Consider the following 25310-nt stretch of genomic DNA (forward strand, 5'->3'; position numbering starts at 1 on the left):
CATTGATAGTCGTGTTGAAAGAGCCAGGTTTTGCAGCATTTTGCATGTGGGCAAACATCATGCAGTAATAGAATTTGGTAGAAATATCATCAGGTGGAGGTTGGGTAGTGAGAGGTGGTGGAGACGACTGTTGAGTAGCTTGTAGAATCTTGGATGTTGTAGATTGAATCTTGGCAATTGCAGCGTATGTAGGAGAGGTTCCAGATGACTTCTTTGTTTCTTCCTTTAGTTTCTTAGAAAGGATATCCTTTCGCACTGGACACTTGGCTGCAAGAGTATGGTGATCACTCTTACAGTTGATGCAAGTGGGAGCAGCAGTGGAAGTGCAAGAACGAAAATCGTGTCCTGCAGACCCACAGGTGGAACATATCTTCTTATTCTTCACGTGGCAGTCGGCAGTAGAGTGACTGTACGAGTAACATGTCCAGCAAGGTGTTATGTACGTGAAGCGTTCAGGTTCAATCTGTCGAGGGTTGATGTAGTAGTAAGAGATGGCCAGGCCATCAGACAGTGCTCTGGTCGCCATGGTAACGTCCAGGAATGTGACCTTGAGCATTGAGGAAGCGTTGGGGATCTTCACTACAGTGTCAATCTTGGCCCAGGTGTTGAGGTCTTCAAGTGATGTAGTAATTTCCTGGATGGTCATGTTCGTGATCAGCTTGTCAAGACGTTTCATAAACACTGAACGTTTTGCAAGCATGTATGGTGACGTAGAGATGGTAAAGCCTCGGTCTTCTAAGGTCTTCATGGCAGTAGGTGTAAGCACCTTGTCAGCTTCAGTATCATCGAGAAAAGTGACGATGAAAGCTTCCTTCAGTGACGTGATCTTGGAGAACTTTGCGTGCAGACAAGTGTTGAGAGAAGCTGCAAGCTCAAGCTTCGTGGCGTCATCGACGACAGCAGACTTGGGCTTAATTCTCACACGATGAGACATCGTGGAGATGGTAGAGGTTCCCCTCCCCAACGGGGATCGTAGGGATACTGTGCAAGTAAGGAGAGCTGCTATGACCTGCCAGGGCGAGAGTCAACAGCAGAATGTCAATATTGCACCAAAACATCTCTGCAACCAAACTTAACCTTACCAAAAATTGTTCAATACAATATGGCTTACCCAACTAAGTTAATAAATATACGATCTGCTTCTTTGACAAAGCAATCTGTTTTACAAGTCGAGTTCACCAGGTTTGACCTAAACGGAAGCTTTACACGTTAGTTTACGTTGGAGTAGTGGTCTTAATGATAGTATCAGTCCGTGATGACCTAGATATTGGGGTCAATCTGTGGTTACCTAGATAATGGAGTCAATCTGTGGTGACCTAGATAATGGTCAACCTTTGGTGACCTGGTGATCTAGATACTCGGGTCAATACTTGGTAACCTAGTGACTACATATGGGTCAATCCTTTTTACCTAGCTTTTAGGGTCAACCCTTGGTAACCTGGTGACCTAGATAATAAGGTCAGTCTTAGGTGACATAAATAGGCTTAATCCATGGTGATCTAACGACCTAGAGAGCAGAATCTGTCCACGCTGGCTGGTTGACCTTGATCATTTGACCTTCCGACCTTGAGAAAAGGTTCACTGCCGCTGTTAACTTGATCTTTTGATCTTTTAATCTCAAGGAAAAAAGAAAAACTAAAGTGTATAAAGGCCGATCACTGTGAATTAACTGAGCTAAAGTGATCAAGGTTCAAGGTTCAGATTTCGAAGTATAAAGTGTATATTTTGTCTTGTTTTTAGCAGTAACTACAATATTAATTTAGTTATTTGTGAAGGTAAATATTTAGTTATATTTTTAGATACTCCAGGTCTAAAGGTTATATATATATATATATATATATATATATATATATATATATATATATATATATATATATATATATATATATATATATATATATATATATATATTATTTACATCAATGATCTTCCAAACGTATCCCAACACCTGAAACCCATTCTCTTTGCTGACGACACGACTTATGTCATCTCTCACCCTAATCTTGCCACCCTCAGCACCAGTGTTAACGAGGAGCTGCTCAAAATATCGACTTAGATGACAGCCAATAAACTTACGCTTAACACTGACAAAACCTACTATATTATGTTTGGTAGCAGAGCAGGTGTTGCGCAACTTAACATTAAGGTCGACAACACTCTAATTGCCATACATAATGAGGGCAGATTCCAAGGCCTATACCTCGACAACAACCTAAATTTCAGCACCCATATCCAACACATAACAAAAAAAGTATCCAAAACGGTGGGGATCCTCTCCAAGATACGATACTACGTGCCGCAAACTGCCCTTCTCACACTATACCATTCACTTATTTATCCATACCTCACCTATGCTATCTGTGCTTGGGGATCAACTGCAGCAACACACCTAAAGCCAATAATAACCCAACAAAAAGCTGCAGTAAGAATAATCACTAAATCCCATCCCTGGCAACACACTCCTCCACTCTTCATATATCTAAACTTACTCCCTGTTCAGAACATCCACACTTACTACTGTGCAATCGATATCTACAGGACCTTAAATTCCAATATTAACCTTGACCTAAAACGTTTTCTTGATAGTTGTGACAGAACCCACAGGCATAACACCAGACACAAACATCTCTATGACATTCCCCGCGTCCGACTAAACCTTTACAGAAATTGGAACACCCTACCCAAAAACTCTAGAACTGCAGACACATTCATCTTTTTCAAAACTACAGTTAGAAAACATCTTATTTCCCTGATCCACCCTGGCAACTAACTACATGATAACCACCTGGTGGTTCACACTTACACTCACTCACCCATTGACTATAAACACAGAAATACTAATCTTAATCTTAAAATAATAAATCCTAACTAGTCATAAGCTTGCCTATGATAGGCTAGCGCAGTGTTGTTATTGATCAATACCACTCAATCCTGCTCGTGAGGCTAGTACACCAAACAGGGATGAGAATGAAATTAGCTTAGAAGCTCCCACACCTCTGTATGCCCTCGGATGGCGGCCCAACAGCTAGCTCTGCTGGCTGTGCCATTCTTGTAGGGTTGGGTGGTCCTGTGGTTAAGGCGTCACGTGGTTCTCGCTTACCATGAGGCAGGCCAGTACAACATGAGTTCGAATCTTTGGCTAGCACAGTGTTGTTTTATATATATATATATATATATATTGGTAATAAAAGACTGTTGGGTAGACGTCAAGATGTACAAGTTTATAGAGAGGCCACAGATATATCAGATAATGTTTTAGTTCTAGCTATAATGAGAGTAAAAGGTAGATGGGATACAAGGAAAATGGAAGCAGCAAGTAAGAGAGAGGTGACGGTTTATAAGCTAAAGGAGGAGGCAATTAGGGTAAGATATAAACAAGTGATGGAAGATAGATGGGCTAGTGAGAGTATAGGCAGTGGCGTTGAAGATGTATGGGGGTAGGTTTAAGAAAGTAGTGTTAGTGTTCAGCAGAAGTTTGTGGTCACAGGAATGTGGGTGCGGGAGGGAAGAAGAGCGATTTGTGGAATGATGAGTAGGGTTATTATTGAAAAAATTAAGAGTAAGATAGAGAGTAGGACAGCAGATGAACAAAGAGGCTTTAGGAAAGGTAGGGGATGTGTAGACCAAGTGTTTACAGTGAAACATATAGGTGAACAGTATTTATTTAAGGGTAAATAAGTTTTTGGGGGATTTTGGGATTTGGAAAAGACGTATGACAATGTGGCAGATGTTGCAAATGTATGGAATAAGAAGTAGGTTATTGAAATCAGTGAAGAGTTTTTAAAAGGATAGTGAGGCTGAAGTTAGAGTATGTAGGAGAGAGGGAGAGTATTTCCTTGTAAAAGTAGGCTTTAGGCAAGGATGTGTGATGTCACCATGGTTGTTCAATATATTTATAGATGGTGTTGTAAGAGAAGTGAATGCTCGGGTGTTGGCAAGAGGTGTGGATTAAAAGATAAAGAATCTAATATAAAGTGGGAGTTATCACAGTTGCTCTTTGCTGATATCACTGTGCTTTTGGAAGATTCTGAAGAGAAGTTGCAGAGGTTGGTGGATGAATTTGGTAGTGTATGTAAAAGAAGAAAATTAAAAGTGAACACAGGAAAGAGTAAGGTGATGAGGATAACAAAAAAATTAGGTAACAAAAGACTGGATATCAGATTGGAGGGAGAGAGTATGGAGGAGGTGAATGTATTCAGATATTTAGGAGTGGACGTGTCAACAGATGGGTCTATGAAAGATGAGGTGAATCATAGAATTGATGAGGGGAAAAAAAGTGAGCGGTGCACTTAGGAGTCTGTGGAGACAAAGAACTTTGTCCATGGAAGCAAAGAGGGCAATGTATGAGAGTATAGTTATACCAACGTTTTATATGGGTGTGCAGCATGGGTGGTGAATGTTGCAACAAGGAGAAGGCTGGAGGCAGTGGAGATGTCATGTCTGAGGGCAATGTGTGGTGTGAATATAATGCAGAGAATTCGTAGTTTGGAAGTTAGGAGGAGGTGATGGATTACCAAAACTGTTGTCCAGAGGGCTGAGGAAGGGTTGAGGTGGTTCGGACATGTAGAGAGAATGGAGCGAAACAGAATGACTTCAAGAGTGTATCAGTCTGTAGTGGAAGGAAGGCGGGGTAGGGGTCAGCCTAGGAAAGGCTGGAGGGAGGGGGTAAGGAGGTTTTGTGTGCGAGGGGCTTGGACTTCCAGCAGTCATGTGTGAGCGTGTTTGATAGGAGTGAATGGAGACAAATGGTTTTTAATACCGTCAGCGTGCCTCGTTGTGCTCCCGGTTTTCTGGTGTTTTCACGGTCGCTCTTACGTGCTAGAACTTTAATTTGTGTCATCAATCCTATACGATACATCCCTCTAGCGCCTGGAACCAATCTTGGGCGGAAAACATTATATACTGAGTCAAAAAAGGAGAATTAGTGTGCATTACCTAGCAGAGTTTACTGCCAGAGGGGAATCATAGGCCTGTTTCCCGTGTGAAAAAAATAATAATAATTGAACTTTGTGTCAGAGGAAAGAAAGTCTCCCTGAAAGCATTGAGTATACATAGTGTATAGTGTATACTACAGTGGCTCCCTAGTATATTGATGATAAAGGCTAAAGTGTCATTTGAAAACAGGTGAATTTGTAAATGAAGTGATAAGCCTATAGAGGCAGGTGCCAGAAGTCGCCAGAAACTTACCACAGGTCAGCTGTTTTTAATAATCTTCCTGGCCTGCTAGTGTACTCGCATATAATCTAGTGATACCAGTGAATAGCAGAATACAGTGTTGTAGTAGCAACTAACCAGTATTATAATGGTACTTAGTGGAGTGGAGTGACTTTCATTAGTTTCTTTTTCTTGAAATACGAGACGTTACTGTGAATTTCATATAACCTGTAGTTACCAGCGGTCGCAATATACACAACGAGAAGCAATTATTACTACAGAAAAAGCGTCCTTCCTCCAAAATTTGCACCAGTCAACTATAGTGATAATATAGCATTTATTGTGGTGGAGACGGAAAAAACAAAAATAGAAAAGCCAGATACAGCGATTGATAAACAAAGAGGTCGACTGTACGTCATTGTAGGAGCTGCCAGATATCACCGGCTCTTCAACACGCAAGTTATACTTTTGTATCAGTCAAATCACATATTACTCGGGTAGATAATTTCCAGTAGATCCTTCATGTGTTAGCTCAAATCACCGACCAGTATGTTTTAAATAAGTGACCCACTGATCAGAGCAGATCGACTGGTCCGAACCCTTGACTGGTCCGAACCCTTGACTGGTCCGAACCCTTGACTGGTCCGAACCCGGGACTGGTTTCAAACAGTTTCGTTGGACAATAAAGCAGACTGTAAACGGATGGGTTTGTAGGCGCCCTTATAAACACAAACATTAAAAATCAGGAACGTGACGGTAAGCTGTCCAATATACAAAAAGAGTTAGAAACAGAAATACAAATAGCTAGAGCTTCATTTAAGGTTATTAATATAATATTCAAGAGGTTGCTAGTAGAATTGCAGTAAATCAACCATTCAAATCATTATGAAGCTGTGTGTAGTCTGTGGTCAGTCAAACAAACGGGCTTCCACATGGATAAATTGTCATTTTTGTGGAAATTGGTGTCACGCCCCTTGTGCAGATATCCCAGAACTAGCTACAAGCAGTATTAAAACAGAGAAGTGTTTTTGGGTATGCCCAAATGAGGAAAATCTGTGGACTAAAATCACAAGGGTATTAAAAGAGGATAACATCAAAGCTGCTTTCATAGAAAACCTGGAAGCTTTCTACAACAGATGGGAACATAAAAAGTCTGGGCTGAATGGTACTGCCCTTGATACTGGCCATGTAGTCACAAACTGTAAGGCTGGAGGTGATGTCCTGGTAGTCAGTAAATGTGGGGCTGATAGTGCTGTCCTGGGAGACAGTAATGGTGAAGCTGGAGGTGCTGTCCTGGGAGACAGAAATGGTGAAGCTGGAGATACTGTCCTGGGAGACAGTAATGGTGAAGCTGGAGATTTTGTCCAGGTAGTCGGGAATTATACGCAGGAAGGAATACATATAAATGACCTCATAGGGGACAGGAGCCATAGTAGGGAAACAAGTGTAGTCAAAGATAAGATAAAACCAATATTGCAAACTAGAAATACCGCAGGAAATAGCAAACAAGAGGACTCCAATAGCAATAGTGAGGATAAATTACCAAAAACAACTGGTGGGAGCTCCATTGTTGGTGCTAGGGAGGATAGAAGTAAGACAGGGAAACATGCACCAACAGGGAATACAGTCACAGAAACCCAAGGCAAACGGAAACCAAGCCTGTGCACATACTATGCACTTGGTATCTGCTGGCATGGGAAATCTGGAAAAACAGATGGGACATGCAACTATGACCACCCTAGAAAATGTCATGCCCATATGACAACAGGAAAATGCAAACTCCCTTCCTGTAAGCTTTTTCACCCTGAAATGTGTACCTCTTCAGTACAGGAAAGACTGTGCTATAACTTAAATTGCCAGGCATACCATCTAAAGGGGACAAAAAGATACAAAACATCCAGGCCATGGGAAAACCTGGGTAGCCACAGCCACTCAAGAGGGAGAGGTTTTTTAGTGCCAGGAAGGAAAAAAAACTGGCAGGAAATGGCAGAAATCGTACACCAAATCCAGTCATTCCTGGAGTGGAACCACAGTCGATGGCCTCCACTCCAAACCAACAGATACAGATACTAATGCCGGAAAAAAAATCCCCCCCCAGTACCAACAATACCACCAGTCCGATAACATTCTTCTTTGCAAATATACAGGGTCTAAAGCCAGCAACAAACAACAAAATACCTTTCATCCGTGGACTGCTTGCAGAGGCAAAGGCAATGTTCGCGGCTTTCACTGAGACCCACATAAAGGATCACTTGGACAACGAAATATGGATCCCAGGTTACAACCTATACAGATGTGACAGAGTGAACAGGCAAAAGGGGGGGGGGGGTTGGCCTGTACATTGCAGAGTCACTTGTTTGCACAGAACTGCTTAATGCCTCAAATGACGTAGTGGAAGTTTTAGCAGTAAAGGTCGAGAACCAAAACCTAGTCATTGTGGTAGTCTACAAGCCTCCGGATGCAACATCCCAGCAATTCCAGGAACAGCTGTTAAAAATTGACCACTGTCTGGAAAATCTTCCAGCTCCTGCACCCAACATCTTGCTCCTGGGGGATTTCAACTTAAGGCACCTAAAATGGAGGAATATAGCAAATAATATTGTTGCAGTAATAACACCAGGAGGCAGCTCTGATGAAAACTCACACTCACACGAGCTTTTAAATCTCTGCACAAAATTCAATTTAAACCAGCAAATAATAGAGCCTACTAGACTGGAGAATACACTAGACCTCATCTTCACTAACAATGATGATCTGATAAGAAATGTCACCATATCAAAAACAATATACTCAGATCACAACATAATTGAGGTTCAGACATGTATGCGTGGAGCCCCAGACCGACAAAATGAGACTAGTCACGAGGGAGCATTCACCAAATTCAACTTCAATAACAAAAACATAAAGTGGGACCAAGTAAACCAAGTCCTAACCGATATAAGCTGGGAAGATATACTAAGCAACACAGACCCAAACTTATGCCTAGAACAGATTAACTCGGTGGCACTCGATGTATGCACAAGGCTTATTCCTCTAAGAAAAAGGAGGAGTAGATGTAAAATAGAAAGAGACAGGCGCTCCCTTTACAGGCGACGGAAAAGAATAACAGAGCGGCTAAAAGAGGTCAATATATCTGAAATGCGCAGGGAGACACTGGTCAGAGAAATAGCAAGCATCGAACTTAAGCTAAAAGAATCCTTTAGGAGTCAGGAATCGCGGGAAGAACTAAAAGCCATAAATGAAATCGAAAGAAACCCAAAGTATTTCTTCTCCTATGCCAAATCAAAATCGAGAACAACGTCCAGTATTGGGCCCCTACTTAAACAAGATGGGTCCTACACAGATGACAGCAAGGAAATGAGTGAGCTACTCAAGTCCCAATATGACTCAGTTTTTAGCAAGCCGCTAACCAGACTGAGAGTCGAAGATCAAAATGAATTTTTTATGAGAGAGCCACAAAATTTGATTAACACAAGCCTATCCGATGTTATCCTGACGCCAAATGACTTCGAACAGGCGATAAATGACATGCCCATGCACTCTGCCCCAGGGCCAGACTCATGGAACTCTGTGTTCATCAAGAACTGCAAGAAGCCCCTATCACGAGCCTTTTCCATCCTATGGAGAGGGAGCATGGACACGGGGGTCGTCCCTCAGTTACTAAAAACAACAGACATAGCCCCACTCCACAAAGGGGGCAGTAAAGCAACAGCAAAGAACTACAGACCAATAGCACTAACATCCCATATCATAAAAATCTTTGAAAGGGTCCTAAGAAGCAAGATCACCACCCATCTAGAAACCCATCAGTTACACAACCCAGGGCAACATGGGTTTAGAACAGGTCGCTCCTGTCTGTCTCAACTACTGGATCACTACGACAAGGTCCTAAATGCACTAGAAGACAAAAAGAATGCAGATGTAATATATACAGACTTTGCAAAAGCCTTCGACAAGTGTGACCATGGCGTAATAGCGCACAAAATGCGCGCTAAAGGAATAACAGGAAAAGTCGGTCGATGGATCTATAATTTCCTCACTAACAGAACACAGAGAGTAGTCGTCAACAGAGTAAAGTCCGAGGCAGCTACGGTGAAAAGCTCTGTTCCACAAGGCACAGTACTAGCTCCCATCTTGTTCCTCATCCTCATATCCGACATAGACAAGGATGTCAGCCACAGCACCGTGTCTTCCTTTGCAGATGACACCCGAATCTGCATGACAGTGTCTTCCATTGCAGACACTGCAAGGCTCCAGGCGGACATCAACCAAATCTTTCAGTGGGCTGCAGAAAACAATATGAAGTTCAACGATGAGAAATTTCAATTACTCAGATATGGTAAACATGAGGAAATTAAATCTTCATCAGAGTACAAAACAAATTCTGGCCACAAAATAGAGCGAAACACCAACGTCAAAGACCTGGGAGTGATTATGTCGGAGGATCTCACCTTCAAGGACCATAACATTGTATCAATCGCATCTGCTAGAAAAATGACAGGATGGATAATGAGAACCTTCAAAACTAGGGAGGCCAAGCCCATGATGACACTCTTCAGGTCACTTGTTCTATCTAGGCTGGAATATTGCTGCACTCTAACAGCACCTTTCAAGGCAGGTGAAATTGCCGACCTAGAAAATGTACAGAGAACTTTCACGGCGCGCATAACGGAGATAAAACACCTCAATTACTGGGAGCGCTTGAGGTTTCTAAACCTGTATTCCCTGGAACGCAGGAGGGAGAGATACATGATTATATACACCTGGAAAATCCTAGAGGGACTAGTACCGAACTTGCACACGAAAATCACTCACTACGAAAGCAAAAGACTTGGCAGACGATGCACCATCCCCCCAATGAAAAGCAGGGGTGTCACTAGCACGTTAAGAGACCATACAATAAGTGTCAGGGGCCCGAGACTGTTCAACTGCCTCCCAGCACACATAAGGGGGATTACCAACAGACCCCTGGCAGTCTTCAAGCTGGCACTGGACAAGCACCTAAAGTCAGTTCCTGATCAGCCGGGCTGTGGCTCGTACGTTGGTTTGCGTGCAGCCAGCAGCAACAGCCTGGTTGATCAGGCGCTGATCCACCAGGAGGCCTGGTCACAGACCGGGCCGCGGGGGCGTTGACCCCCGAAACTCTCTCCAGGTGATGGGTAGGCTCCAAAGAGGTAGATGGGAAAAGAGGAAGGTGGCAACAACAAGTAAGAGGGAGGTGAAAGTGTATAAACTAAGGGAGGAGGAAGTTCGGGTGAGATATAAGCGACTATTGGCAGAAAGGTGGGCTGGTGCAAAGATGAGTAGTGGGGGGGTTGAAGAGGGTTGGAATAGTTTTAAAAATGCAGTATTAGAATGTGGGGCAGAAGTTTGTGGTTATAGGAGGGTGGGGGCAGGAGGAAAGAGGAGTGATTGGTGGAATGATGAAGTAAAGGGTGTGATAAAAGAGAAAAAGTTAGCTTATGAGAGGTTTTTACAAAGCAGAAGTGTTATAAGAAGAGCAGAGTATATGGAGAGTAAAAGAAAGGTGAAGAGAGTGGTGAGAGAGTGCAAAAGGAGAGCAGATGATAGAGTGGGAGAGGCACTGTCAAGAAATTTTAATGAAAATAAGAAAAAATTTTGGAGTGAGTTAAACAAGTTAAGAAAGCCTAGGGAACGTATGGATTTGTCAGTTAAAAACAGAGTAGGGGAGTTAGTAGATGGGGAGATGGAGGTATTAGGTAGATGGCGAGAATATTTTGAGGAACTTTTAAATGTTGAGGAAGAAAGGGAGGCGGTAATTTCATGCACTGGTCAGGGAGGTATACCATCTTTTAGGAGTGAAGAAGAGCAGAATGTAAGTGTGGGGGAGGTACGTGAGGCATTACGTAGAATGAAAGGGGGTAAAGCAGCTGGAACTGATGGGATCATGACAGAAATGTTAAAAGCAGGGGGGGATATAGTGTTGGAGTGGTTGGTACTTTTGTTTAATAAATGTATGAAAGAGGGGAAGGTACCTAGGGATTGGCGGAGAGCATGTATAGTCCCTTTATATAAAGGGAAAGGGGACAAAAGAGATTGTAAAAATTATAGAGGAATAAGTTTACTGAGTATACCAGGAAAAGTGTACGGTAGGGTTATAATTGAAAGAATTAGAGGTAAGACAGAATGTAGGATTGCGGATGAGCAAGGAGGTTTCAGAGTGGGTAGGGGATGTGTAGATCAAGTGTTTACATTGAAGCATATATGTGAACAGTATTTAGATAAAGGTAGGGAAGTTTTTATTGCATTTATGGATTTAGAAAAGGCATATGAAAGAAGGGAATGTATGAAAGTATAGTAGTACCAACACTCTTATATGGGTGTGAAGCTTGGGTTGTAAATGCAGCAGCGAGGAGACGGTTGGAGGCAGTGGAGATGTCCTGTCTAAGGGCAATGTGTGGTGTAAATATTATGCAGAAAATTCGGAGTGTGGAAATTAGGAGAAGGTGTGGAGTTAATAAAAGTATTAGTCAGAGGGCTGAAGAGGGTTTGTTGAGGTGGTTTGGTCATTTAGAGAGAATGGATCAAAGTAGAATGACATGGAGAGCGTATAAATCTGTAGGGGAAGGAAGGCGGGGTAGGGGTCGTCCTCGAAAAGGTTGGAGGGAGGGGGTAAAGGAGGTGTTGTGGGCGAGGGGTTTGGACTTCCAGCAAGCGTGCGTGAGCGTGTTAGATAGGAGTGAATGGAGACGAATGGTATTTGGGACCTGACGAGCTGTTGGAGTGTGAGCAGGGTAATATTTAGTGAAGGGATTCAGGGAAACCGGTTATTTTATATAACCGGACTTGAGTCCTGGAAATGGGAAGTACAATGCCTGCACTCTAAAGAAGGGGTTCGGGATATTGGCAAATAGGAGGGATATGTTGTGTATCTTTATACGTATATACTTCTAAACTGTTGTATTCTGGGCACCTCTGCATTAACAGTGATTATGTGTGAGTGAGGTGAAAGAGTTGAATGATGAAAGTATTTTCTTTTTGGGGATTTTCTTTCTTTTTTCACCCTTTCTTGTTATATATATATATATATATATATATATATATATATATATATATATATATATATATATATATATATATATATATATATATATATATATATATATATAAGTATATATTGTGTGTTTGTGTGTGTGTTAGGGAATGTTTTGGGGCATACACCCGAAATAGCCTAACGTTGATATATGTTATGAAGCCATACCAACCTCACCCACTGTGGGTCAGTGACTCTACGGCTAATGAGATAAATGTGGCAGCGACAATATCCACAGATAATTGCGTGACCTTCGCCGACCCAGCCCTCACTGTGGGTGATAACATCGTCCTCGAACTTCAGTTGTATTCATCAACAGACAGTAGTTCGCTACTCGGGCAAGGTTCTATCGCCTTCATCATGGAAGGTAATAGATTTTCCTCTAATTTAACAGTTCATCATTTCGGTCACTCCGGCATTTTTTTTTTTTATTATTCAATCCAGAATGGCTCTTGATTGGCTACTGGAGCAGGAACGTGTTTGTTCAGTATCTTCATTTTCTTTTTCACCAGAACTTATAATAAAGGACAATAGTTAGACAACCATAGTGATGTTTCACACCTGAAATCATAAACATTTACTCTCCCAATTTTATGTACACATAATTACTATGTACTGTCAGCCTTGAAGAAGTTGGGTCTCCAAGCATAATTTTATCTCAGTTAAGGTTTCCATTATGCCATAATATCTTGTTATATTAATTATATTTTGTTTAACAAAGAACAAAAGTCTCACACAGTAACAAGCAAAAAACAAGACATTACATTCATGTATTTTGATACTCGAAAGTTAAGTAGTTTTTAAAAAAGAGGGGAAATGGATATAACTGTCGTGGTAGAAATTTTATTTTCTCGACAAGTATTAGACATGTCAAAAATACGAATACATCATGTGCACAACTTTAACCTCTGTTATTGTTATTGTCATTTATCCAATTTTCACAATAGCAACAAACTGATGAATAAGACACATTTGTAACATCTGGGAAGGTTTATTACGTTTTTGCTCACCAGTCGCTTTATGAATTTTAACAGAGACACGTGGACGAAGATTTTTATAGTGGAGCCAGTGGAGAGACGCAGCAGTTGTAGGTGTAACTACAAGTGGACAGGGCTAGCTAGTGTAAACAGACGAGACCCACCGGGTGAGCCAAAAATTTAGCAATCGAGTAGAAGATATTTTCTGCACCAAGATTCCCTGTGACAAAAATAAAGGAAACCTAAAATATCTTTGTTAAAATAAAAAAAACAGAGACAATGAGCATAGCTCTATTCCCCCCCCCCTTTCAAGGGCAGGAACCTGACTTGATGCTGGTGAAGGGCTCTTGATCCATGAAACTGAACTTACCCTCCCAGTACTTTGATCAAACCTGGTTACCTCTCAGATGCTGTGTGACCCATACGGGTTCAACACTTCCCCATGAATGTATGTTAATATTACTTCTATAACCATGACCGGGAATTTTTTGAGGCTGTGAGAATATCATGAGTATAATACTCACAAAAACAAAGTTGATTTTTATGTCGAACGATCACATAAAAATAAATAAATAGGAAACTGAGCTCTTTCCTGTCTGTATATTCAACTAAAACTTGAACTAAAACTTGTAACTTTACGAAAACTTTCAAAAAGTTTTATAATAGATGTTTCTTTCCTGGGTATTAGTTATTGTGCCTTTTTTTCAGATTATCAAGACTTGGCAACGTGCACGAGCGTCAGTAAGTTTAGTAATGGAATGTATCGGCTGGTGTGTGAGCCTGGGGTGAAGGAAGGTGACAACATCATGGTTGACAATACGCAGATGGATATTCTTGGGTCGTCTGATTACGGGAAGAACACACATTATGTAATACTTAAAGATGTACCCACTGACGCTGCGACTCTCAAGGTCTACCGTGACATCTCTGACGTGACGGTGAATGATGACACTAAAGGACCTGTGAGAGTGACGCGGGGTACAGTAACTATCTCTGACACTCCAGCTCCAAGTAAGATGTATTTGATATTATTAATAATAATTAGCCTCATATTTTTTTTACAAGACATTATTAGTTCATACTAAATGTTAAAAAAATAACTATAAATGGTTGGGGTCACTTTGGATGATCTGGGCCCAATTTGGATGATCTGGGGTCATTTTTAATGACCTGGGGTCACCTTCGGCGAGCACAGGTCACCAAAGATGACCTGCGGCTCCTGGACCTGCCAGTGGCAGAATTTTTATTACTGTAGTGCGTTATCGGTGCTTGAAATTCGGTTTTTCCTTGGAAATGAAAAAATCTTTCTCGTGCATAAGTTGCACTTATCATTCAATGTAAACACTGCACTTGCAACGCTTTAGATAACATAGGGAAATCAAAATGGCACTTATAGTCCACCATTCTTTTCTAATGTCGTGTGTTATAAGCGACCTTTCGATGTGTATTATGTTTTAAAAAGTTAAGAAGCTAAGCCGAGCCGAGGTGTATCCAGTGAGTCACAGAACCGACCCCTCAAGGAAGGTTCCTTGACGCTGGTTAGGGGCTCTTGATCTAGGGAATTGGATCTCTGCTCCGGTTCCCTGAATTGAACCTGAATACCTTCCATCCCCCCCGCCCACATGCGCTGTATAATCCAACGGGTTTAGCGCTTCTCCATGATTATAATAATAATAATATTCACAGAACCGTACCTCAACGAACTCAAGAGGCTGAGTAAGTAATCATCTCTGTAAAGAAGCACATAACTTAGCATCCTCCAGCTGACCAAGCACAATGGATCAACATACGTAGGAGGCACAGGAGAAACTCATTAACATCCTCGAGAGAGCCAAGAGCTAGAGCTCAGTCTAGAAAAAATATTAAGATTGTCGGAGCCACAGGGAAAATAAACTTTCCTGTTAAATCACTCAAGAATATTGCATAGTTTTGTAAAGAAAAATAGTTAAATGTTTTAATTCAGTATAATTTTATATTTTCTTAAAGTTTTAGATCAAAATTATTTTATTTAAAATGCTGAAGGGAACTGCATAATATATATATATATATATATATATATGGTGTATATTTAAAACGGTATAATCCTGTGACTTTTCAGCTGATAACCAAATTTCCTAGTGCTCTAGAACGGTCTTGAATCACAAATTTCCTAGTGCTCTAGAACGGTCTTGAATCACAAATTTCCTAGTGCTCTAGAACGGTCATGTATCACAAATTTCCTAGTGCTCTAGAACGGTCATGTATCACAAATTTCCTAGTGCTCTAGAACGGTCATGTATCACAAATTTCCTAGTGCTCTAGAACGGTCATGTATCACAAATTTCCTAGTGCTCTAGAACGGTCATGTATCACAAATTTCCTAGTGCTCTAGAACGGTCATGTATCACAAATTTCCTAGTGCTCTAGAACGGTCATGTATCACAAATTTCCTAGTGCTCTAGAACGGTCATGTATCACAAATTTCCTAGTGCTCTAGAACGGTCATGTATCACAAATTTCCTAGTGCTCTAGAACGGTCATGTATCACAAATTTCCTAGTGCTCTAGAACGGTCATGTATCACAAATTTCCTAGTGCTCTAGAACGGTCTTGAATCACAAATTTCCTAGTGCTCTAGAACGGTCTTGAATCACAAATTTCCTAGTGCTCTAGAACGGTCTTGAATCACAAATTTCCTAGTGCTCTAGAACGGTCTTGAATCACAAATTTCCTAGTGCTCTAGAACGATCTTGAATCACAAATTTTTCATAAAATTATGAAAGAAGAACATTTTCTAAGTAAATTATGACCTACGGAGCCTATAACCAATCCTAACATTCCTCTAATACACCAACATTAAAATTATGAAGCCTATCAATATCGATATTATTTAGTTATCGCCCAGAAGCCAATATCACAGTTGGTTTATTAAAATTTGGAAATAGGACTTACGCAGTCCAAGACCTTTCTTTGAGCAAGATACACTAGTACTGAAAGTTTGAAGCCGATATGAATAGGCATTCTCGAGTTGAATATAAATAATTCCTCATAATTATGTTAGTAAACTGTCATATTGAAACCTATACAACATAAAGTTTTCTGTATATTCCAGTGGGTCAGATATACCATTGTTTAAAGTTTCAAACCGTTCAAAAGATATATTCTCATGTTATTGCACAAAAAAACATGTATCACAGTTTTAAAATAAAGGTTAAGAAACTACCACCTACAAACTCCAATAATAGTCTGAAAGATCATCTAAGTAAAATACGCCTGACTTGCAAGTTTGAGGTCACTAAGAGGAGGTATTATCAAGCTATGAGCGAGAACCTTCAAGAAAGGTTATAGTAAGAATTCCGACTATCACCTGACAGGAGCCAACGCTATATAAACATCACGGGTTGGGCACTTCTTTCTGGAGGGTAACACCAATAATAATGTGTCTGGAGATCATGTTATTGATGTAACAGCACTCCTGGAGATCATGTTATTGATGTAACAGCACTCCTGGAGATCATGTTATTGATGTAACAGCACTCCTGGAGATCATGTTACTGATGTAATACTCCTGGAGGTCATGTTATTGTTGTAACAACACTCCTGGAGATCATGTTATTGATGTAACAGCACTCCTGGAGGTCATGTTATTGATGTTATACTCCTGGAGATCATGTTATTGTTGTAACAACACTCCTGGAGATCATGTTACTGATGTAATACTCCTGGAGGTCATGTTATTGTTGTAACAACACTCCTGGAGATCATGTTATTGATGTAACCACTCCGGGAGGTCATGTGATTGATGTAACAGCACTCCTGGAGATCATGTTATTGTTGTAACAACACTCCTGGAGATCATGTTACTGATGTAATACTCCTGGAGGTCATGTTATTATTGTAACAACACTCCTGGAGATCATGTTATTGATGTAACAACACTCCTGGAGATCATGTTATTGATGTAACAACACTCCTGGAGATCATCTTATTGATGTAACAACACTCCTGGAGGTCATGTTATTGATGTAACAGCACTCCTGGAGGTCATGTTATTGATGTAACAACACTCCGGGAGATCATGGTAATACTGTAACAGCACTCCTGGAGGTCATGTTATTGAGGTAACAGCCTGGTCTCAGCCTGGTCTCAGACGGGGCCGCGGGGGCGTTGACCCCCGGAACTCTCTCCAGGTAAACTCCAGGTAAACTCCTGGAGATCATGTTATTGTTGTAACAATACTCCTGGAGATCATGTTATTGATGTGCACTCCTGGAGATCATGTTAACAACACTCCTGGAGATCATGTTATTGATGTAACAGCACTCCTGGAGATCATGTTATTGATGTAACAGCACTCCTGGAGAACATGTTATTGATGTAACAGCACTCCTGGAGATCATGTTATTGATGTAACAGCACTCCTGGAGATCATGTTATTGATGTAACAGCACTCCTGTTATTGAGACTCCTGGAGATCATGTTATTGATGTAACAGCACTCCTGGAGATCATGTTATTGATGTAACAGCACTCCTGGAGAACATGTTATTGATGTAACAGCACTCCTGGAGACCATGTTATTGATGAGACTCCTGGAGACCATGTTATTGATGTAACAGCACTCCCATGTTATTGATGTAACAGCACTCCTGGAGACCATGTTATTGATGTAACAGCACTCCTGGAGACCATGTTATTGATGTAACAGCACTCCTGGAGACCATGTTATTGATGTAACAGCACTCCTGGAGATCATGTTATTGATGTAACAACACTCCTGGAGATCATGTTATTGATGTAACAGCACTCCTGGAGACCATGTTATTGATGTAACAGCACTCCTGGAGACCATGTTATTGATGTAACAGCACTCCTGGAGATCATGTTATTGATGTAACAACACTCCTGGAGATCATGTTATTGATGTAACAGCACTCCTGGAGACCATGTTATTGATGTAACAGCACTCCTGGAGATCATGTTATTGATGTAACAGCACTCCTGGAGATCATGTTATTGATGTAACAGCACTCCTGGAGATCATGTTATTGATGTAACAGCACTCCTGGAGACCATGTTATTGATGTAACAGCACTCCTGGAGATCATGTTATTGATGTAACAACACTCCTGGAGATCATGTTATTGATGTAACAGCACTCCTGGAGATCATGTTATTGATGTAACAGCACTCCTCATGTTATTGATGTAACAGCACTCCTGGAGACCATGTTATTGTTATAACAACACTCCTGGAGATCATGTTATTGATGTAACAGCACTCCTGGAGGTCATGTTATTGATGTAACAGCACTCCTGGAGAGCATGTTATTGATGTAACAGCACTCCTGGAGACTCCTGGAGACCATGTTATTGATGTAACAGCACTCCTGGAGACCATGTTATTGATGTAACAGCACTCCTGGAGATCATGTTATTGATGTAACAGCACTCCTGGAGATCATGTTATTGATGTAACAGCACTCCTGGAGATCATGTTATTGATGTAACAGCACTCCTGGAGATCATGTTATTGATGTAACAGCACTCCTGGAGATCATGTTATTGATGTAACAGCACTCCTGGAGATCATGTTATTGATGTAACAGCACTCCTGGAGACCATGTTATTGATGTAACAGCACTCCTGGAGACCATGTTATTGATGTAACAGCACTCCTCCATGTTATTTATGTAACAGCACTCCTGGAGATCATGTTATTGATGTAACACCACTCCTGGAGATCATGTTATTGATGTAACAGCACTCCTGGAGGTCATGTTATTGATGTAACAGCACTCCTGGGGAGGTCATGTTATTGATGTAATACTCCTGGAGATCATGTTATTGATGTAACAGCACTCCTGGAGACCATGTTATTGATGTAACAGCACTCCTGGAGACCATGTTATTGATGTAACAGCACTCCTGGAGATCATGTTATTGATGTAACAGCACTCCTGGAGATCATGTTATTGATGTAACAGCACTCCTGGAGATCATGTTATTGATGTAACAGCACTCCTGGAGATCATGTTATTGATGTAACAGCACTCCTGGAGGTCATGTTATTGATGTAATACTCCTGGAGATCATGTTATTGATGTAATCATGTTATTGATGTAACAACACTCCTGGAGATCATGTTATTGATGTAATAGCACTCCTGGAGATCATGTTATTGATGTAACAGCACTCCTGGAGATCATGTTATTGATGTAACAACACTCCTGGAGATCATGTTATTGATGTAACAGCACTCCTGGAGATCATGTTATTGATGTAACAGCACTCCTGGAGATCATGTTATTGATGTAACAGCACTCCTGGAGACATGTTATTGATGTAACAGCACTCCTGGAGATCATGTTATTGATGTAACAGCACTCCTGGAGATCATGTTATTGATGTAACAGCACTCCTGGAGATCATGTTATTGATGTAACAGCACTCCTGGAGACCATGTTATTGATGTAACAGCACTCCTGGAGATCATGTTATTGATGTAACAGCACTCCTGGAGATCATGTTATTGATGTAACAGCACTCCTGGAGATCATGTTATTGATGTAACAGCACTCCTGGAGATCATGTTATTGATGTAACAACACTCCTGGAGATCATGTTATTGATGTAACAGCACTCCTGGAGATCATGTTATTGATGTAACAGCACTCCTGGAGATCATGTTATTGATGTAACAGCACTCCTGGAGATCATGTTATTGATGTAACAGCACTCCTGGAGATCATGTTATTGACACTCCTGGAGATCATGTTATTGATGTAACAACACTCCTGGAGAGCATGTTATTGATGTAACAGCACTCCTGGAGACCATGTTATTGATGTAACAGCACTCCTGGAGATCATGTTATTGATGTAACAGCACTCCTGGAGATCATGTTATTGATGCAACAACACTCTTGCAGAGCATGTTATTGATGTAACAACACTCCTGCAGAGCATGTTATTGATGTAACAGCAGTCCTGGAGATCATGTTATTGATGTAATGTAAAGCACTCCTGTTATTGAGTAACAATACTCCTGGAGACCATGTTATTGATGTAACAACTCCTGGAGATCATGTTATTGATGTAACAGCACTCCCATGTTATTGATGTAACAACACTCCTGGAGATCATGTTATTGATGTAACAAGCACTCCTGGAGATCATGTTATTGATGTAACAACACTCCTGGAGATCATGTTATTGATGTAACAGCAGTCCTGGAGATCATGTTATTGATGTAACAATACTCCTGGAGTTCATGTTATTGATGTAACAATACTCCTGGAGATCATGTTATGGATGTAATAACACTCCTGCAGAACATGTTATTGATGTAACAACACTCCTGCAGAACATGTTATTGATGTAACAACACTCCTGGAGATCATGTTATTGATGTAACAACACTCCTGCAGATCATGTTACTGATGTAACAACACACCTGGAGAGTGTTATTGATGTAACAACACTCCTGGAGAGTATGTTATTGATGTAACAACACTCCTGCAGATCATGTTATTGATGCAACAACACTCTTGCAGAGCATGTTATTGATGTAACAACATTCCTGGAGATCGTGTTATTTACGTAACAACACTCCTGGAGATCATGTTATTGATGTAACAACACTCCTGGAGATCATGTTATTGATGTAACAACACTCCTGCAGATCATGTTATTGATGTAACAACACTCCTGCAGATCATGTTACTGATGTAACAACACACCTGGAGAGTGTTATTTACGTAACAACACTCCTGGAGAGTATGTTATTGATGTAACAACACTGCTGAAGAGCATGTTATTGATGTAACAACACTCCTGGAGAGTATGTTATTGATGTAACAACACTGCTGAAGAGCATGTTATTGATGTAACAACACTTCTGGAGAACATGTTATTGATGTAACAACACTGCTGAAGAGCATGTTATTGATGTAACAACACTTCTGGAGAACATGTTATTGATGTAACAACACTGCTGAAGAGCATGTTATTGATGTAACAACACTCCTGCAGAGCATGTTATTGATGTAACAACACTGCTGAAGAGCATGTTATTGATATAACAACACTTCTGGAGAACATGTTATTGATGTAACAACACTCCTGCAGAGCATGTTATTGATATAACAACACTTCTGGAGAACATGTTATTGATGTAACAACACTCCTGCAGAGCATGTTATTGATATAACAACACTTCTGGAGAACATGTTATTGATGTAACAACACTGGTGAGGGGCTCTTGATATAGGGAATTGGATCTGTGCTTCTGTTCCCTGAATTGAGCCTGAATACCTTCCATCCCCCCTCAGGCGCTGTATAACCCTACGGGTTTAGAGCGCCCCATGATTATAATCAATAATCATTGGGAAGCCTAACCTTTGTGCTGATCTAAAAATAACTTAAACGCAAGTTTTTTTTATTGAGGATGAGTTACAAGTATGGATCATAGAATTATTTAGCTTTTATATCTTATTAATTTTTTCGTGATTGATTCATTATGTAACTTTTACATTCACATATTTATTCCTTTTTTTTTTTTTTTGCAGGTGACATATTTACAAGTTTGACGCTAGCATATGAAACACCTAGAGTGGAAGCAACACATGAAGCCACCACAAGTACAAATTTTGATATTGTAAGCTATTGGACCAAAGATTCAACGGAAGGTACATATAACGTGGCTGCATGTCCCGACGTTGATGTTGCTGCTGATCCTCTGTCTTGTGATGCAACAGGATATACATCAGGAACCAGTCTTGTGAATGTTCTCTTAGTCGGTTTCACAGATCCTGACACTAACACTGTGTTAGAATCAGACCTTCAAATACTCCAAGGTAAGATGACAAGAGGCATGTTACAGCTATACAGACAGTGTTACCTTGACTCACGAAATCGTAATGACACGATTGCAGACAAACCATACCATGGGTGGGGTTTGATCCCGCGGTCAGAGAGTCTCAGAACTCCAGACCGTCGCGTTAGCCAATGGGCCAGCTAGCTTCAATAAGATACGGCCAACTAGGTATATTTCTACACCATAGGAAGGTTAGCATAACGCGACGGTCTGGAGTTCTGAGACTCTCTGACCGCGGGATCAATCCCTACCCGTGGGATGGAGTGTTATTGATATATACGTGACGAACTCGTCACGGCCACGCTAGCTGGAGATTCGTGTGTAAAAACTTGCATTTGTGGTCACAGTGGTGCCTGTGCTAACCTTCCTATGGTGTAGAAATATACCTAGTTGGACGAATCTTATTGTGGCTAGCTGGTCTAGTGGCTAACGCGACGGGCTGGAGTTTTGAGACTCTATGACCGCGGGTTCAATCCCGGCCGGGGTATGGTTTGTTTGAAATCGTGTCATTACGATTTCGTGATTCATGAATCAATAAATACACAGGGATTAGTCAGCTTTTATGGGTCGTATCATTTGGGGCGACGAAAGTGGAAGAATCAATGGAAATAAACTATATTATATAATTTGTTGGATTATCTTAGGTAAATAACTTAATTTCCTTTAATTGACTTGTTACAGATTACTACATCACAGGGAGCTTCGTGTCCAGCAGTATCATCGAGTGGCAATGGACTATGGAGCCACAAACAAAGTCACCAGTGAGTGAGTACTTGGCGACGATAATACCAGAAGACGACAGCGACCCGTCTCCTACTTTCATTACTGCTGAAGTGACTTGTGACACCTCAGACATACAGTGTTACGTCTTCTTCCTGGGGTTGACGAGCACCAACCATTACGCAGTGATGATACAGCCTAAATCTGGAAATGATTATGACTCGCTGAATCAGGTCATTTCGGAGAAGGTAACAGGTGGTACATCAGCATCACGAGGGTTGAGAGTATCCAGTGACCAGTTGCGAGGTAAGACTAAACCTGCCTTAATGCTTTAGTCTATTGTTAATTTTTTTTTTTACCTTCGTCTTAGCGTTATTGAATCTACAGAGTCTTCAAGGAGAATGCGCCTTGGTGCTGGTGAAGGGTTCTTGATCTAAAGAATTGGAGCTACTCTCTTATTCCTCAGACCAAACTTAATTGCCTCACATTCACACGTGCGTCCATTTTTTTTATTTTACTGTCACCATATTTTCTCATGTTTCTAACTACATTCTGGGTAAAGGTTTTAGGCAACATTTTAGAAAGAACGTAGGTCATTTTTTTTTTTTAATTTTTCTCCAAGTGGTACGTTTCCTATGTCACTTTCTTACAGTACGATGTTATATTTTCTTCAATTACATTAATGTCTACGTATTTTAATAAGATTCCTTCATCATTCTCGTAAGTTATTCTGTTAATGTCTCGCATATAAAATATGATTTAAGGGTAAATATAATCTAGATACTAGCCTTGTATATCATGTAAGTTTTATATAGAAGTTAGGTTAGTAAGTTTAATTTGGCGTGGACAAGTTGTCTCCCTAACTTAACTAAAAACTAGGTTAAACGTTACGAGTAAACTATTATTTGCATAACAAATTCATGTAAGTCCCGTGTCACAAGGATACACTGAGAGGAAACAGGACAAGTGTTTCTTGACGCGGGTCTTAGTTATCTGATAACCCGCCGCTGGAGCGAAGCCTTCAGCTGGCTACACCATTCACCTATTTAAAAAAATATGGTTATGATTATACCCATTTTTTATTAAACCGAGAAGTGTATGTCTGTGTGTATACACCCCTAGAGGTGTATCTCTCGGTGCATACACACCGAGAGATATATACCTGGTGGGAGTTTCGGGGGTCAACGCCCCCGAGGCCCTCTCCATGAGCAAGCCTCGAGGTGGATCCGGACCTGAACAACCAAGCTGTTACTGCTGGCCGCATGTTAACCGGTGTATTAGCTACAGCCCGGCTAGTCAGGTACTGACTTAGGTGCCGGTCCAGCGTCTTGTCGAAGACAGCCAGGGGTGTATTGGTAATCCCTTTTATGTATGCTGGGAGGCAGTTACGTCTCTCAGTGTATATACACTGAGATATATACGCAGTATGTATACAAGAATATTTTAATCCCTAAAAAAAGGATACAGTATTTTTATCTGGTGAACAGATGACGCGCAATAATTCCTTGTAGTAATCTTTAAACGTAATCAAACAACCATGTCAGGAGACACTGCTGTGTTTCCTGACGAACACAACACCACGACCATGTCAGGAGACACTGCCGTGTTTACTGATGAACACAACACCACGACCATGTCAGGAGACACTGCTGTGTTTACTGATGAACACAACACCACGACCATGTCAGGAGACACTGCTGTGTTTCCTGACGAACACAACACCACGACCATGTCAGGAGACACTGCCGTGTTTACTGATGAACACAACACCACGACCATGTCAGGAGACACTGCTGTGTTTACTGATGAACACAACACCACGACCATGTCAGGAGACACTGCTGTGTTTACTGATGAACACAACACCACGACCATGTCAGGAGACACTGCTGTGTTTCCTGACGAACACAACACCACGACCATGTCAGGAGACACTGCCGTGTTTACTGATGAACACAACACCACGACCATGTCAGGAGACACTGCTGTGTTTACTGATGAACACAACACCACGACCATGTCAGGAGACACTGCTGTGTTTACTGATGAACACAACACCACGACCATGTAACAAGAGGGCATTTTGTAGCAATAACAATAAATTAAAACGAATGGAGCCCGTATCCATGGCAAGTGAGTCATAACTCACAGGCAGATACGCTAATAATAATAATAATAATAATAATAATAATAATAATAATAATAATAATAATAATAATAATTATTATTATTATTATTATTATTATTATTATTATTATTATTATTATTATTATTATTATTTTATTTATTAACTCCCACCAAGGCAGGGTGGCCTGAAAAAGAAAAACTGTTATCATCATTCACTCCATCACTGTCTTGCCAGAAGGGTGTTTTACACTACAGTTTTTAAACTGCAACATTAACACCCCTCCTTCAGAGTGCAGGCACTGTACTTCCCATCTCCAGGACTCAAGTCCGGCCTGCCGGTTTCCCTGAATCCCTTCATAAATGTTACTTTGCTCACACTCCAACAGCACGTCAAGTATTAAAAACTATTCACTCCTATCAAATAC

At 40.9% G+C, this 25310-nt stretch overlaps 1 protein-coding gene across 1 annotated transcript; it reads left to right on the plus strand.

The window, feature by feature from the left end:
- The first annotated feature begins 12364 nt into the window (after positions 1-12364).
- On the plus strand, positions 12365-23108 carry LOC138851454 (uncharacterized). Its single transcript, XM_070080593.1, has 4 exons — positions 12365-12575; positions 13894-14196; positions 21731-22018; positions 22720-23108. Exons 1-4 carry the CDS (start codon positions 12365-12367, stop codon positions 23091-23093), a joined length of 1176 nt encoding a protein of 391 aa, XP_069936694.1. The 3' UTR covers positions 23094-23108.
- Positions 23109-25310: the final 2202 nt, after the last annotated feature.

The sequence above is a fragment of the Cherax quadricarinatus genome, unplaced genomic scaffold (assembly GCF_038502225.1).
Source record: "Cherax quadricarinatus isolate ZL_2023a unplaced genomic scaffold, ASM3850222v1 Contig657, whole genome shotgun sequence".
NCBI lineage: Eukaryota > Metazoa > Arthropoda > Malacostraca > Decapoda > Parastacidae > Cherax > Cherax quadricarinatus.

Bases quoted from the DNA above. Each gene is read 5' to 3' on its own strand.
- LOC138851454 (XM_070080593.1), top strand. From the start codon at position 12,365: ATGAAGCCATACCAACCTCACCCACTGTGGGTCAGTGACTCTACGGCT. The intron at 12,576-13,893 runs GTAATAGATTTT...CCTTTTTTTCAG, and splicing joins TATCGCCTTCATCATGGAAG to ATTATCAAGACTTGGCAACG. The intron at 22,019-22,719 runs GTAAGATGACAA...GACTTGTTACAG, and splicing joins AGACCTTCAAATACTCCAAG to ATTACTACATCACAGGGAGC.